Source organism: Bufo bufo, chromosome 9 (genome assembly GCF_905171765.1).
Source record: "Bufo bufo chromosome 9, aBufBuf1.1, whole genome shotgun sequence".
Lineage (NCBI taxonomy): Eukaryota > Metazoa > Chordata > Amphibia > Anura > Bufonidae > Bufo > Bufo bufo.
Genome location: NC_053397.1, coordinates 197,562,392 through 197,577,394, shown reverse-complemented (window position 1 = coordinate 197,577,394; position 15,003 = coordinate 197,562,392). Strand labels below are relative to the sequence as shown.

The following is a 15,003-nucleotide window of genomic DNA, read 5'->3' as shown; positions in this document are numbered from 1 at the left end:
ACTGTCTCTTGGGACCAAAATATTGATAGATCTGACCCAAGAATGTGAATGGTTTTATGTTTCAATGGGTTTTTCGAAACTTTTCTGAATAGGTCATCAATATCTGATCAGTGGGGTCCAACAACTGGGACCACCGCTGATCAGCTGTTTGAGAAGGCAGTGGTGCTCATGTGAGTGCCGCGGCCTTCTCTCTGCTTACGAAGCACAGTACTGTCCACTTGATAGTGGTTGTGCATGGTATCGCAGCTCAGCCCCATTCACTTCTAGGGGCTGAGCTGCACCCAGGCCACGTGACTGATGAACGTGTCGTCATATTGCCTAGACTAAGCAATTATAAGGCCCCGGCGCTACTGCAAGCACCAGTGCCTTTTCAAACAGGTGATCTGCGAGGTCCCAGTTGTCGTACAATCAGATACTGATGACCTATCCAGAGGATTGGTCTTGAGAAGAAAAATCTTCGGAAACCTTTTAAAATTAGACAGGCATTGTCGTATCATCATCATACACATACCTTGCCTCATAGCTCTGACCATGTACTGTAACACTAAGGCTCTGTTCACACTGCCTTTTGGTTCCATCACAATTTAAGACTACAGCATGCAGTGTCATTCTATTCATCAAAATGACAACATAACTGAACCCCATTGGACCCAATTACAAGTCAGTCGAGCGACGCTAGGGTCAGACATCCAGCACAATGTAGAAGCTTACCATATGAACACAAGTTACAGCACAGAGGTGAATATAGCTTACTGAAATAGGTTGTTGGGTTAGTGTACAGGTGACCTAATGGAGACGCTTGTTTTTTTTCGATGGTTTTTAGTTATTAAGACATGCTTAGGAGATGACCAAATATCGTCCTCTTGGAACGATCCTCTATAAGTAAAAGTTGAGACCAATGTCCAGGGCAGCCCTGAGCAGCAGAAAATGCATGATCACATGTGGATAATACTGGATAATACTGATAAAAATGCAGTACAAGCTGGAGGCCATCAGTGACAAACCTCCACCAGATTATATGTACCCAGCATAGCAGTGTATAGGTGGCACAGCCAGGGTTAAGCCCTTGTAGATTGATAGGCAGTGGTGTATCTTGGTTTTGTCCTGCCCTAGGCGAGACTAAACTCTGGCACCCCCCTAATATAAATTTGACCCACCCCTTCCTGTCAAGGCCAAACCCCTTTCTCTCTAAACCCCACCCCTTCCTATGTGCCATCCACAGATACCCCACCCCTTCCTATGTGCCATCCACAGATCCCCCTCCCCTAAACAGTGCCATCCACAGATCCCCCTCCCCTAAACAGTGCCATCCACAGATCCCCCTCCCCTAAACAGTGCCATCCACAGATCCCCCTCCCCTAAACAGTGCCATCCACAGATCCCCCTCTCCTAAACAATGCCATCCACAGATCCCCCTCCCCTAAAACAATGCCATCCACAGATCCCCCTCCCCTAAAACAGTGCCATCCACAGATCCCCCTCCCCTAAAACAGTGCCATCCACAGATACCCCTCCCTTAAACAGTGCCATCCACAGATCCCCCTCCCCTAAAACAGTGCCATCCACAGATACCCCTCCCCTAAACAGTGCCATCCCCAGATCCCCCTCCCCTAAACAGTGCCATCCACAGATCCCCCTCCCCTAAACAGTGCCATCCACAGATCCCCCTCCCCTAAACAGTGCCATCCACAGATCCCCCTCCCCTAAACAGTGCCATCCACAGATCCCCCTCCCCTAAACAGTGCCATCCCCAGATCCCCCTTCCTAAACAGTGCCATCCACAGATCCCCCTCCCCTAAACAGTGCCATCCACAGATCCCCCTCCCCTAAACAGTGCCATCCACAGAACCCCCTCCCCTAAACAGTGCCATCCACAGATCCCCCTCCCTTAAACAGTGCCATCCACAGATCCCCCTCCCCTAAAACAGTGCCATCCACAGATACCCCTCCCCTAAAACAGTGCCATCCACAGATCCCCCTCCCCTAAACAGTGCCATCCACAGATCCCCCTCCCCTAAACAGTGCCATCCACAGATCCCCCTCCCCTAAACAGTGCCATCCACAGATCCCCCTCCCCTAAACAGTGCCATCCACAGATCCCCCTCCCCTAAACAGTGCCATCCACAGATCCCCCTCCCCTAAACAGTGCCATCCACAGATCCCCCTTCCTAAACAGTGCCATCCACAGATCCCCCTCCCCTAAACAGTGCCATCCACAGATCCCCCTCCCCTAAACAGTGCCATCCACAGATCCCCCTCCCCTAAACAGTGCCATCCACAGATCTCCCTCCCCTAAACAGTGCCATCCACAGATCCCCCTCCCCTAAACAGTGCCATCCACAGATCCCCCTCCCCTAAACAGTGCCATCCACAGATCTCCCTCCCCTAAACAGTGCCATCCACAGATCCCCCTTCCTAAACAGTGCCATCCACAGATCCCCCTTCCTAAACAGTGCCATCCACAGATCCCCCTCCCCTAAACAGTGCCATCCACAGATCCCCCTCCCCTAAACAGTGCCATCCACAGATCCCCCTCCCTTAAACAGTGCCATCCACAGATCCCCCTCCCTTAAACAGTGCCATCCACAGATCCCCCTCCCTTAAACAGTGCCATCCACAGATCCCCCTCCCTTAAACAGTGCCATCCACAGATCCCCCTCCCCTAAACAGTGCCATCCACAGATCCCCCTCCCCTAAACAGTGCCATCCACAGATCACCCTCCCCGACGCTCACAGGAGTACATTTATAAACTAATCAGTAACTTTAACTTTATTCATTGCTGATCTCTTTACTTGGATACCTTACTCTGTCTTAGCTCCGGTAACAGCAGGCAGTGCGGGAGGGCAGCGCTCACTCACTGACGTCACGCGCCTGCGCCGCCTAGTGGGAGGAGCGGCGGGCGGTGATCGGAACATGGTGCCTGCTCAAATCATTGAGCAGGCACCACAGCTAAATGCGCGGGAGGGTCCAGTGCCCCCCCCCCCCGTGTCGGTGATCGCCGCAAACCACAGGTCAATTCAGACCTGCGGTTTGCGGCTTTTACTTGGTGCGGCAGCGGTGGTTGGCGGTGCCATCGGGTCCCCATGGGGCTGTGGGGGGGACCCGATGGCATGGAAGGCAGCGCGATGCCTAAGGAAGGCATCGCACTGCCTTCCGGTGAAGAGCCTGTGAGATCCAGCCCCCTGGATCTCACAGGCCGGAAGCTGTATGAGTAATACACACAGTATTACTCATACAGCCAATGCATTCCAATACAGAAGTATTGGAATGCATTGTAAAGGATTAGATCCCCAAAAGTTTTTGTGGGACAAAAAATAAAGTGAAAAAAAAAGAGTTGAACAAAAAAAGTTTTCCCCCAAAAAAATTTAACGTTTCAAGTAAAAATAAACAAAAACTTCATTTTCCCCAAATAAAGTAAAAAAAAAATTGGTAAAAAATAGGGGGGGGGGGGGGAAGTATACATATTAGGTATCGCCGCGTCCGTGACAACCTGGTCTATAAAAATACCACATGATCTAACCTGTCAGATGAATGTTGTAAATAACAAAAAATAAAAACGGTGCCAAAACAGCTATTTCTTGTTATCTTGCCTCACAAAAAGTGTAATATAGAGCATCCAAAAATCATATGTACCCTAAACTAGTACCAACAATACTGCCAACCCCATCCCGTAGTTTCTAAAATGGGGCCACTTTTTTGGAGTTTCTACTCTAGGGGTGCATCAGGGGGGCTTCAAATGGGACATGGTGTCAAAAAAACCAGTCCAGCAAAATCTGCCTTTCAAAAACCGTATGGCATTCCTTTCCTTCTGCGCCCTGCCGTGTGCCCGTACAGCTGTTTACGACCACATATGGGGTTTTTCTGTAAACTACAGAATCAGGGCGATAAATATTGAGTTTGGTTTGGCTGTTAACCCTTGCTTTGTAACTGGAAAAAAATTATTAAAATGGAAAATCTGCCAAAAAAGTGAGATTTTGAAATTGTATCTCTATTTTCCATTAATTCTTGTGGAACACCTAAAGGGTTAACAAAGTTTGTAAAATCAGTTTTGAATACCTTGAGGGGTGTAGTTTATAGAATGGGGTCATTTTTGGGTGGTTTCTATTATGTAAGCCTCGCAAAGTGACTTCAGACCTGAACTGGTCCCTAAAAATGGGGTTTTTGAAAATTTCTGAAAAATTTCAAGATTTGCTTCTAAACTTCTAAGCCTTGTAACATCCCCAAAAAATAAAATATCATTCCCAAAATGATCCAAACATGAAGTAGACATATGGGGAATGTAAAGTAATAACTATTTTTGGAGGTATTACTATGTATTATAGAAGTAGAGAAATTTAAACTTGGAAATTTGCAATTTTAAAAAAAAATTGGTAAATTTCTTTTTTTTTTTTTTATAAATAAAAATGAATTTTTTTTACTTCATTTTACCAGTGTCATGAAGTACAATATGTGATGAAAAAACAATCTCAGAATGGCCTGGATAAGTCAAAGCGTTTTAAAGTTATCAGCACTTAAAATGACACTGGTCAGATTTGCAAAAAATGGCCAAGTCCGTAAGGTGAAATAGGGCCGAGTCCTTAAGGGGTTAAAGTTAAAGTTACTGATTAGTTTATAAATGTACTCCTGTGTGCGGCGTGGCCCTGTATATTCTAACCCCCAGGCAAGCGTCCCTGTCACCATGGGAACACCTGGGGGTTAGAATATACCATCGGATTTGAGTTTTCACGATCTCACTGAGATCGTGAAAACTCAGATCCGATGGTATATTCTAACCCCCAGGCAAGCATCCCCGTCACCATGGAAACGCCTGGGGGTTAGAATATACCATCGGATCTTCTGAGCATACCGGCATATAAGATGGATGGGACAAGGGGCAAACAAGGCATTTTACTGCCCCATTGGCAAGTGCCGCCCTAGGCAAATGCCTTGTTTGCCTCGTGATAGATACGCCACTGTTGATAGGTGGTGGCTGACTCCACCCCCTAGAAAGAGAGTAGGAAAAGTCCATATGCTCCCTCTTCTCAGGCATGGAAAGTTTCAGAGACTAACAATTATCTGCAAGATCTACAGAAATTGAGAAAAAGGACAGAAAAAGAGGAAGATAAAGGAAAACTTGGAATCTGCATGACCAGCAAGGTAGCCTGCTACTACAGCCATTCAGACTATGCTACAGTGCGGGACACCATTAAAACACCCATCACACTTGGACATGTCATGGCCAGACATGCCTTTAAAACCCTGTATCCCTCAGTTGACATTATAGCCACTATTGCAAAGAGTACGGAAAGAGACTTTAGCAAGATAGTATACAAAAAGGACCATAACTCCCATTCTTGCCTAAATCCACACATCACTATCTGGGGGAGAACTGTACTGTGTACACTGTGACTTGTATAGTTGGATGTACTACAACCCCCATTTTGCACTACAGTAAAGAAAGACATTAATTCTTCTATCTCTGGCCTGGTTTCTGGACTCCTACACCATACACTGGACACTGCACTCCACGCGCCCTGCTAGCACCCATACAAACACATAACATCACTGGCACCCCAACTACCATCAGACAGGAGACCCCGGGTGCGCCCCGAGGGAAGTGTGCCCACGTTACGCTGCATGGATATTAGAAGCAACGGTGTGAGTAGAGCCAATGTGATAGACTGTGGCTGCCAGCACCACTACACCTCCCATCCTCTGCTCCGACTTCCCCAGGGTTCTCTGCAAAAGTGACTTCACACATTTCCAGGTAATAAAATACAGCTTTAATCTTCATTGTAACTCACCGGTAGGACAGTCCTTCTCATCCACACCATTTTCACAGTCCCTCTCACTATCACACCTCCAGGTGGCTGGGATACACTTATTGCTGGACTCTCCACAGCTGAACTTCTCTGCAGCACATGTCTGCTTCACTGCAAGAGAAAGGGAAAAACAGCTTTTTGGTCAACGTGAAAGAGAATGAAGCAAAGAATTTTATTTTTCCACAGCGTCCAACACATCATAAGGACTAGACGTGTCCCATGGGGCAGCAAATCCACCACAAGCACCTTCAGCAGCAAGGAAATCTTATGACAATCTTGGTCTTTGTTAGTACAGTAGAGTACATTTGTGGTGCTGACGTTGTAATGTACGGTCTTCTTTCCAAAGTCTATGGCTTCCATGCAGTACGTGTGGTATGGTGTCCCCTATTTTACAGATCTAATATCGCGCTTTACATGAATAGGCAGCTTATATGTCATATCATGCTATACCCTGCAGTCCTACGTCAGAAGTGAAGAAACCATGAAGAAGAGTCCATGAAGAGCTAGAGGTGCAAGGAAAATGGAGAAGAGGGGTAACAAGGAAAGGGTTATCCTCACATGCAAAATCTCGACAACAAGAACAGAGGATGTAATCTGTTATGGGCATCCTAACAAGCCCCTCGCCTGTCCGCTTTGTCTCATTAGAAGTATTTACTTGAGGAACTCGCACCAACCAACCATAGAGGATTTTACTGCTGGCTGCATCCAAACTTGGCATTACCGATTACCCCAGGGAAATGGGATGTCAAAGCTAAACATAAATCAGCCAAGCGACTGGTTATTTTAGTGGTTAAAACCCACAAAGATCCATTTAGGACATGCCACAAAATAGACAAGACTTTCTTTTTTTCAGGATTATTATTTTTTTTAACTCTTGACATGACTCCTCTCAAAGAGTATCTCTCATGATGAGGTCTTTTGATGAAATAAGGTCTGCTATGACTGTAGCCAATGTCCTGTGGCCACCTGTGATACTTCCAGCTTCATCTCGGCCACAACAGGGACACATGCATGTTGCAGCTTCTCTCTTAAAAAGTCAGCAGGCAATAGTTTTTGCTTAGCCAACAGCTGAGTGTGTCTCCTTATCTACACTTCGCGATCCCACCTTCACTTTCCCTAAACAACAAGGCTCCATTAGGCCACATTCATATCTACGACAGCAGATCTGGTGAAATCCGGCAGGCTGCTCTCTGACGGAACAGCCTGCCGTATTTCAACAGATCTGCCATTGCCGGATTCTACAGTTCAAAGATGGATCCCCATTGACTGTAATGGGGTCCAACCTTGATCTGGCCGCTTTCTGGCATAAATGCCAGGTTTCGGTCTGACAAAAACTGTTGCATACAACGTTTTTTGGTCTGACCGAAAGTCGGCATTTGTGCCAGATCACGCAGCGGGTCATCATACCGCAGATGTGAACGTGGCCTGAGACTGAAATTGTAAATTATTGTATTCTACGTGTAATTTCATAGAACCTGAACTGTTTATTGACTTTGTTTTCTGATTCCCGTCTGCCCTGAACACCGGAGGGAAGGGGAACAGTAACTGGGCCTGGAAACTAGGGAAGGAACAGGTTACCTCCTCAACAACCCTAATCCGGGCCCTAATTACCTATTAATATGAATAGACCTTGAAGGTAGGAATATTCATATGCAGGATACCTGGGCCCTTATTTCTTGTGGACAGCCACCCAGAATCACCCACTCTCAGGTCCGGACCATTCATACGTCTCCGGTCAGCCACACACTTATACCTGTTGCCCATCTTTTTCAGGTTATTTAGAATTTTTGCCAAATCTAAGACAAAGAAGAGGAAAATCGTTCCTCCTCAGGAATACCGGAAGTTTGAGAACAAGAAAATGTGCCAAACTGCAGATGGAATCCATATGCCCCAAACACGGCGACTTATCAGTGGACTCCTGTCTACGGTTATTAATGGCAAACTCAGCTAACGACAAGAATGAAGACCACTACTCCTGGTTCTCCGAAACAAAGCATCTCAAGTAAGTCTCCAGATTCTGATTGGTGCGCTCCGTCTGTCCGTTCGACTGAGGGTGAAAAGCCAAAGAAAAGGACAATTGTACCCCCAGTCGAGTACAGAACGCATTCCAGAATCTGGAAACAAACTGAGTCCCCCGATCAGACACCACGTCAGAGGGAATGCCATGTAGTTTCACGATGTTATCGACAAACACCTGTGCAAGAGTTTTGGCATTAGGTAGAGCAGGCAATGCTATAAAATGCGCCATTTTGCTAAACCGATCAACTACCGCCAGGATCAGGTTTTTTCCCCGAAGAATTTGGTAAATCCGTGATAAAGTCCATGGACAAATGCGGCGGTAGTTAATGTCACGATCAGTGTGGGGAAAAACTTCCACACTGAACACCGGAGGGAAGGGGAACAGTAACTGGGTCTGGAAACTAGGGAAGGAACAGGACACCTCCTAAACAACCCTAATCTGGCCCTTAACTACCTATCAATATGAACAGACCTTGAAGGTAGGAATAGTCATATGCAGGATACCTGGGCCCTTATTTCCCTATAAGGCCCTGGAATAAGGTTAGGACCAGAGACAACCCATTCCTCCCCAGATGGATGAATGGAAGTCTCTGTCTCAGGCCCAGATACAAACAACAGGGAATATAACAAACCCAAACAAACGCGACACTTAACTTCTGAAGAGAGGGACGAGCAGGGACACCACAGACGACCTCGCAACAGCTCAGCCAAACCCAAATGAAACTATCTACCACATTGTCAGAAGGGTGGGGTCAGACTATAAAGGGTAGAAGTAATAACCACTGAGCAACAGCTGAGAAAAGGGAAGTGGTCATTAACCCTATCAATACTGAATCAAGAGAAATCAAGGAGGATGTTAGATTCCTCCAAGCTCAGCCAGTCTCCTTGATCTCCTGACATCAGTCACATAAGGGACCGTGACACTGACCTTACCTGTATCTCTGTACCCATACTGCCTGCCCTGACCTGTATCTCTGTACCAGTACTGCCTGCCCTGACCCATGTACCCATGCTTTCTGCTCTGACGTATATTTGTGTACAGATATTGCCTTTCCTAAATCTGTGTACCTATACTGCCTGCTCTCACCTGTATATCTGTACCCATACTGCCTGCCATCACCTGTATCTCTGTACCCATACTGCTTGCCCTTACCTGCATCTCTGTACCTATACTGTATTCCCTGACCTGTATCTCTGTACCAGTACTTCCCGTTCTGAGCGGTGTACCCATGCTGCCTGCCCTGACCTATATCTGTGTACCCATATTGCCTTTCCTAAATCTGTGTACCCATACTGCCTGCCCTAATCTATATCTGTGTACCCATATTATCTTTTCTAAATCTGTGTACCCATATTGCCTTTTCTAAATCTGTGTACCCATATTGGCTTTCCTAAATCTGTGTACCCATACTGCCTGCGGTGACCTGTATCTGTGTACACATACTGCCTGCTCTGACCTCTATCTGTGTGCCCATACTGCCATTCCTGACCTGCATATATCCTGACCTGTACTGCCTACCCTGCATCTGTGTACCTGTACTGCCTGCCCTGACTTGTATCTGTATACCTATACTGCCTGTCCTGAACTGTATCCTTGTACTGCCTGCCCTAACCTCAGATTTGAAGGATTACATTTCTGTACCTTACATCTGCAATTTCAAAGTTGCATCCCTTAAGACTTCTCCAGGGATGCAACTTGGAGGTTCCAATTGTCAATTCCATTCTCCCGTGTCTTAAGGTGAAAAAGGCTAAATCCCTAAGACTCCACTTCCTAGTTTAACCATCAATCAGATCCAATACTCACACAGTTGGATTTACTTGCTGTGCCTGGGTTACTTTGTGACCTTGATGCAAATGCTGCCCTTTGTAGGACAGTGCCCATAGTGCAGTATTAACCTCTGACCCACTGTATGGTACCTAGAAATGTGTGACAGCTGATTTTGGATAGGTGGTTATGGTGAAAATGTTAGTAAATAGCTTCAGGCTTTCTACACTGCATTTACTATGGCAACAATGACTCTCACCTCCCCCTGATAATGCTCCGACAGCTCTAAAAAAATGTATTTCCTGCTTCGGAAGCCGCTGTATTTATACTGTAGTAAAAGAACCGCCTGCTAACAGAGACCCAGCAGGTGAGGACAAAGGGATGGAGAATGTTAAAGTTGCCATTCTTGCCAAGACATCCGGATCAAGCCTTATTAATAAACCCCATCCAAGCAGCACAAAGAGATGTAAATTACGACGACTGCTCAGTAAAGAGAGATTATTATATTTAAGTAGGGGAGTAACAGAGGGTGGAGATATAGTAGCAAGTGAAAGACTTTGGCCTATGAAAGGAATAAGGATCCTGTGAACAGTATTGGGTCGATGCCAGTGTCACCCCCTCCTTTCCCCTGCCAGGACGCACTGCTCGTAAACCCAACTGGGTCGTCAGTGAATATGCATGTCACTAATTGCACTGCCTCCTATCAGGGCCCTGAATTAAGCTGCTGGCTCTTCCTCTTGCGAGATTTGCCAGTTAATTAGTTCTATATTTGGAGAACTTCCTATATATAAAGCCAGATTACTTCTGTGCACTGATCTCCATAAGGAAAGAGCTGTTTGGCTCACAGAAGGACTCTACGACCATCAGGACAACGTGACGCACTTTGTCTCCCTGTTCCAGCTCTGCTCACTACTCTGATATTTATGTCTCAGCATAGAATGAAAACAGATTTCCTGGACTGATTTATTAGAGTACAGCATGTTAATTCATTAAAGGGCATCCTGTCAGCAGATATGTCCCTATGACACCGGCTGACCTGTTTCATGTGCGCTTGGCAGCTAAAGGCATCTGTGTTGGTCCCATGTTCATATGTGCCGGCATTGCTGAGACATATGATGTTTTAATATATGCAAATGAGCCTCTAGGAGCAACGGGGACGTCGTTACACCTTGAGGCTCAGCTCTCTCTGCAGCTGCCACACCATCTGCAGTTTGATTGACAGGACTAGGCAGGGTAAACAAAATAACAACTGGTCTTGACTTCTCCTAAAGTGCAGAGGGTGTGGCAGTTGCAGAGAGAGCAGAGCCTCTAGGTGTAACGACGTCCCCGTTGCTCCTAGAGGCTCATTTGCATATATTAAAACATAATTTTTCTCAGCAATGCGGACACATATGAACATGGAACCAACACAGATGCCTTCAGCTGCCAAGCGCACATGTAACAGGTCAGCCAGTGTCATAGGTACAAAACTGCTGACAGATGCCCTTTAAGAGCTTTTTATATTAATGAAGCATAGAGCAGGCACTAACATTACTTCACACTGCTAATGTCTCTAATGGTTAACCAATAATGTCATCTGTGTTTTTATTCCAGGTCCTCTTACATTGTGCATTCATAATATTGCTATGAAACTGTTATGTTCATGTATTGTACCTGGATCGCCAGCAGGTGGCAGTGTAGAGAGATATTTAGATAGAATGGAACTTACCATTCCATTCTCCCAACTTTCGTACCAAGGGAGGGGTTGCAGAAAGTTAGACTAAGTGGAGTCTAGTGTTGGAAGCAGACGAGTCAAGATGGTGCAGTGAGGGTAATGGCCAGGGCCGCCACCACCTGTAAGGCGACCTAGGCAGCCGCCTAGGGCGCAATTTAGCAGGGGGCGCCAGCCCCGTGCGGTTTTAAAAAAAAAAACGTTGCCGCAAGTTTTTTTTTTTTTTTTTTTTAAGTACGGTGATGGGCCCTCCCCCGCACCGGGCGGCTGCCGCACTGCCCGGGCTGGTGCGTCTATAATAGTGCACCGCCCGGGCGCAGCCTGAAGAGAGGGACTCAGGAGGGAAGCCCCTCTAATGTAGCGTGGCCGAGCTCTGTTCGGTCCGCGGTACAGGAGTTTTTGTTTCCTGTACCTGGCCGGACTGAGAGGAAATGCTCACTTAGTGTGCACTACCCGTCAGTCCGGCCGGGTACAGGAAACAAATGCTCCTGTACCGCGGACCGAACAGAGCTCGGCCACGCTACATTAGAGGTGGGGGGGGGAATGAGAGTAACAAGGGAGGGGGGGGAGTAAATGAGAGTGACAAGGGAGGGGGGGGAGTAAATGAGAGTGACAAGGGAGGGGGGGAGTAAATGAGAGTGACAAGAGAGGGGGGGAGTAAATGAGAGTGACAAGGGAGGGGGGGGAGTAAATGAGAGTGACAAGGGAGGGGGGGGAGTAAATGAGAGTGACAAGGGAGGGGGGGAGTAAATGAGAGTGACAAGGGAGGGGGGGAGAAGAGTGACAAGGGAGGGAGGGGGGGAGAAGAGTGACAAGGGAGGGAGGGGGGAGAAGAGTGACAAGGGAGGGAGGGGGGGAGAAGAGTGACAAGGGAGGGAGGGGGGAGAAGAGTGACAAGGGAGGGAGGGGGGGAGAAGAGTGACAAGGGAGGGAGGGGGGGAGAAGAGTGACAAGGGAGGGAGGGGGGGAGAAGAGTGACAAGGGAGCGTGTTTTGTGGATACACGGAGCCGCAAAACACGGAAAGCAGCAATGTGCGTTCCGCATTTTGCGGACCGCACATTGCCGGCAGTAATAGAATATGCCTGTTCTTGTCCGCAATTGCGGACAAGAATAGGACATGTTCTATTTTTTGGCGGAACGGAAGTGCGGACCCGGAAATGCGGATCCGCAAATCCGTGTCCGGGCAGCACATCGTGTTGCCCATAGGAATGAATGGGTCTGCAATTCCGTTCCGCAAAATGCAGAACGAAATTGCGGACGTGTGAATGGAGCCTAAAATGACACTATAGTCCCAGAACCAGTACAGTTTAATGTAGTGGTACTGGTGTCTATAGCCTGTTCCTGCAGAGAAAAGACACTGTGCAGTACTGGTGGTGAAGGAGCACTATAGTGCCAGGAAAACAAACTCATTTTCCTGGCACTATATAGTTGTTAGGAGTGGGGCACCCTCGTGTCCCCCTCCCACTGGGCTGAAGGGGTTAAAACCCCTTCAGCCACTTACCTTTCTCCAGCGCCGTCACTGGGAACTCTTCTCCCCGATCCTACTATCTGATGCGAATGCGCACACATTCAAAACTATGTTCCGCGTCTTCCCACTGTAATTTTCACAGTGAGAATCGCGGAAGCACCTCTAGCGGCTGTCAGGGAGACGGCTACAAGAAGCTGGATTAACCCTAAGGAAAACATAGCAGTTCTTTTAATTTAAATGCTGAGAAACGGGTGGAACATATGTGATGTCATGATATGGGCAGATCACCTGATAGGGGGGGGGGGACGACGACAATTTTTATCTTGCCTAGGGCGCCAAAAATCCTTGCACCGGCCCTGGGAATGGCCGCCCCTCCTGCAGCAGGAGTCTCCCAAGGAATGCTGCTCATAGAGCACCCTGACTCCTTACAGATAAAGACACAGTATCACGAGGGGGTCAACAGCCACAGGCACCCCGCTCAAAAGGTACCAGAACAATCCTAAAGTCCAGCTACCAGACGGAAGCCAGTTTAGCACAGCAGAGAAAGATAGAGCAAGATATCCAAGTTTGCCTGCCAGTTTACCCCAAAACCAGCTGGAACCAAGAGAAAGGCCGAATATTGTCTGGATACAAGTTTATTCAAGTAAAGCTCTTGAACTTTCATCAAGTCTGGAGTCATCTTATTCTCCACCTACTACAACTCTCCCTGTTATTGCATTGGAGCCTAACCCTGGAGAGCGACAGTATCCAAATAGGATCACCGTGAAACACACAGAAACTATTAGGGCCACACCACAACACTTGGCAATTCCTAAAAGTCTGCGACACGATCGTCCTTGGGGGGCGGCACGTTGCATACGACTTACTGTACATTGAAACAATATGTATTATTGGACATACATTTGAATGGTAGCCAAATATATGGCCATTCCAACATATTTCCTATTGTGCAAAAATGTAGTATTATATGGTGCTCAGAGTGTGAGACAACTACATTAAAGGGATGCTCCACTTATTTAGGAATTGCATCATGAAGGAATAATTTGGATAGGAGACCAGAGCAGCGAGCGGTAACATTTTCCCTAATGGCATTATCAGCAGAATAGAGACACCTTTCATGGCGCCTTCATTCCCTATATTAAGCAGAGGGGCTGACATGGGAGCAGGGTCCATCACCCAACTTTACTCATTTTGTTGTGATATGGTGACACGTGTATAAAGTAGACATTTTTTTTGTCCAAAGGCGTTGAAGAGCTGAAAACATCTCAGCAATAGCTATATGAAGATTTAAAATACTGAGGACCAATCAGATACAGGCATGTGTGGAGATGGGAGCACTGATGACACCACAGAAGCTACTGAGGACCAATCAGATTCAAGTATGAAATCACACATGAGGGGAGAACCAATGAAATTACAGATTATAGCAAGGACCAATCAGATTGCGGCAGGCGTGATGATGTCACAGAAGCTAGTGACATCACCGAGTTCTGAGCCTTGGAAAACCACTGCCTGACATTACCTCGGACAGAATATCTCTGGATATAGAGAAAGACAGATCGGCTTGTGCTTTTGCTCAGCAAATCCTTGTTTTCGCTTAGCGAGTAATTTACTTTGCGCCATGGAGATCCGGGGTTTGGCATTCTTGCCTTTCCTCTGGGTCATATGGACGCTTTCGGGCCTCTGTGCCCTGATTGCCTTGACTGTCATCCCAGGCCATGTAAAATATCCTTACATCAGGTAAGAGGGGACGGGGCGGGATTCCTCTGTAGTATCATTACTGTTATTACCGTATTATCAGTTTATTCCTGGAATGTTATGATTATTATTATTATTAGTGGATTATTAATCAGCTCCATCTCATAACTGTTAGTACAGAAAACATCCCATCGTGCGGGGGGTCTGTGAAGACTGCGGTTTCATGCACCGGCCTTCATCTAATCTGCTCTGGAGTGAGATGCACAAGCCTCTTCATAAATTAGGAGCATCTCTGACCTCCATGCACCAAAAAAAAATCAAAACTGCACCAACTATGACAGGCATAACTTATAAGCAAATTTGCCAGTCCGCAGAGGCCCCACCCCCTCCTGCTGAGCCCGTCTAGAACACACCCACTTTTTGGGAAAAATTGCAAGCATGGCTTAAAAATGCAAAAAGTCTTACATTTTCTACAAAATGCCGCCTACTCAAAAATTTGCTACTTTTCCAGAAAACTGAAGGAGAAAAAAAAAATAATA

General features: G+C 46.8%; 1 protein-coding gene across 2 annotated transcripts in view; it reads right to left on the bottom strand.

Annotated features, from left to right (window-relative positions):
* Positions 1 to 15,003, bottom strand: part of LRP8 (LDL receptor related protein 8) — a 194,754-nt gene that overhangs the window by 69,231 nt on the left and 110,520 nt on the right. For both annotated transcript variants that reach the window (XM_040408155.1, XM_040408154.1), the window contains one exon: positions 5,785 to 5,913. In XM_040408155.1, coding sequence (XP_040264089.1) covers positions 5,785 to 5,913 — 129 coding nt within the window. The remainder of the gene's footprint in view (positions 1 to 5,784; positions 5,914 to 15,003) is intronic.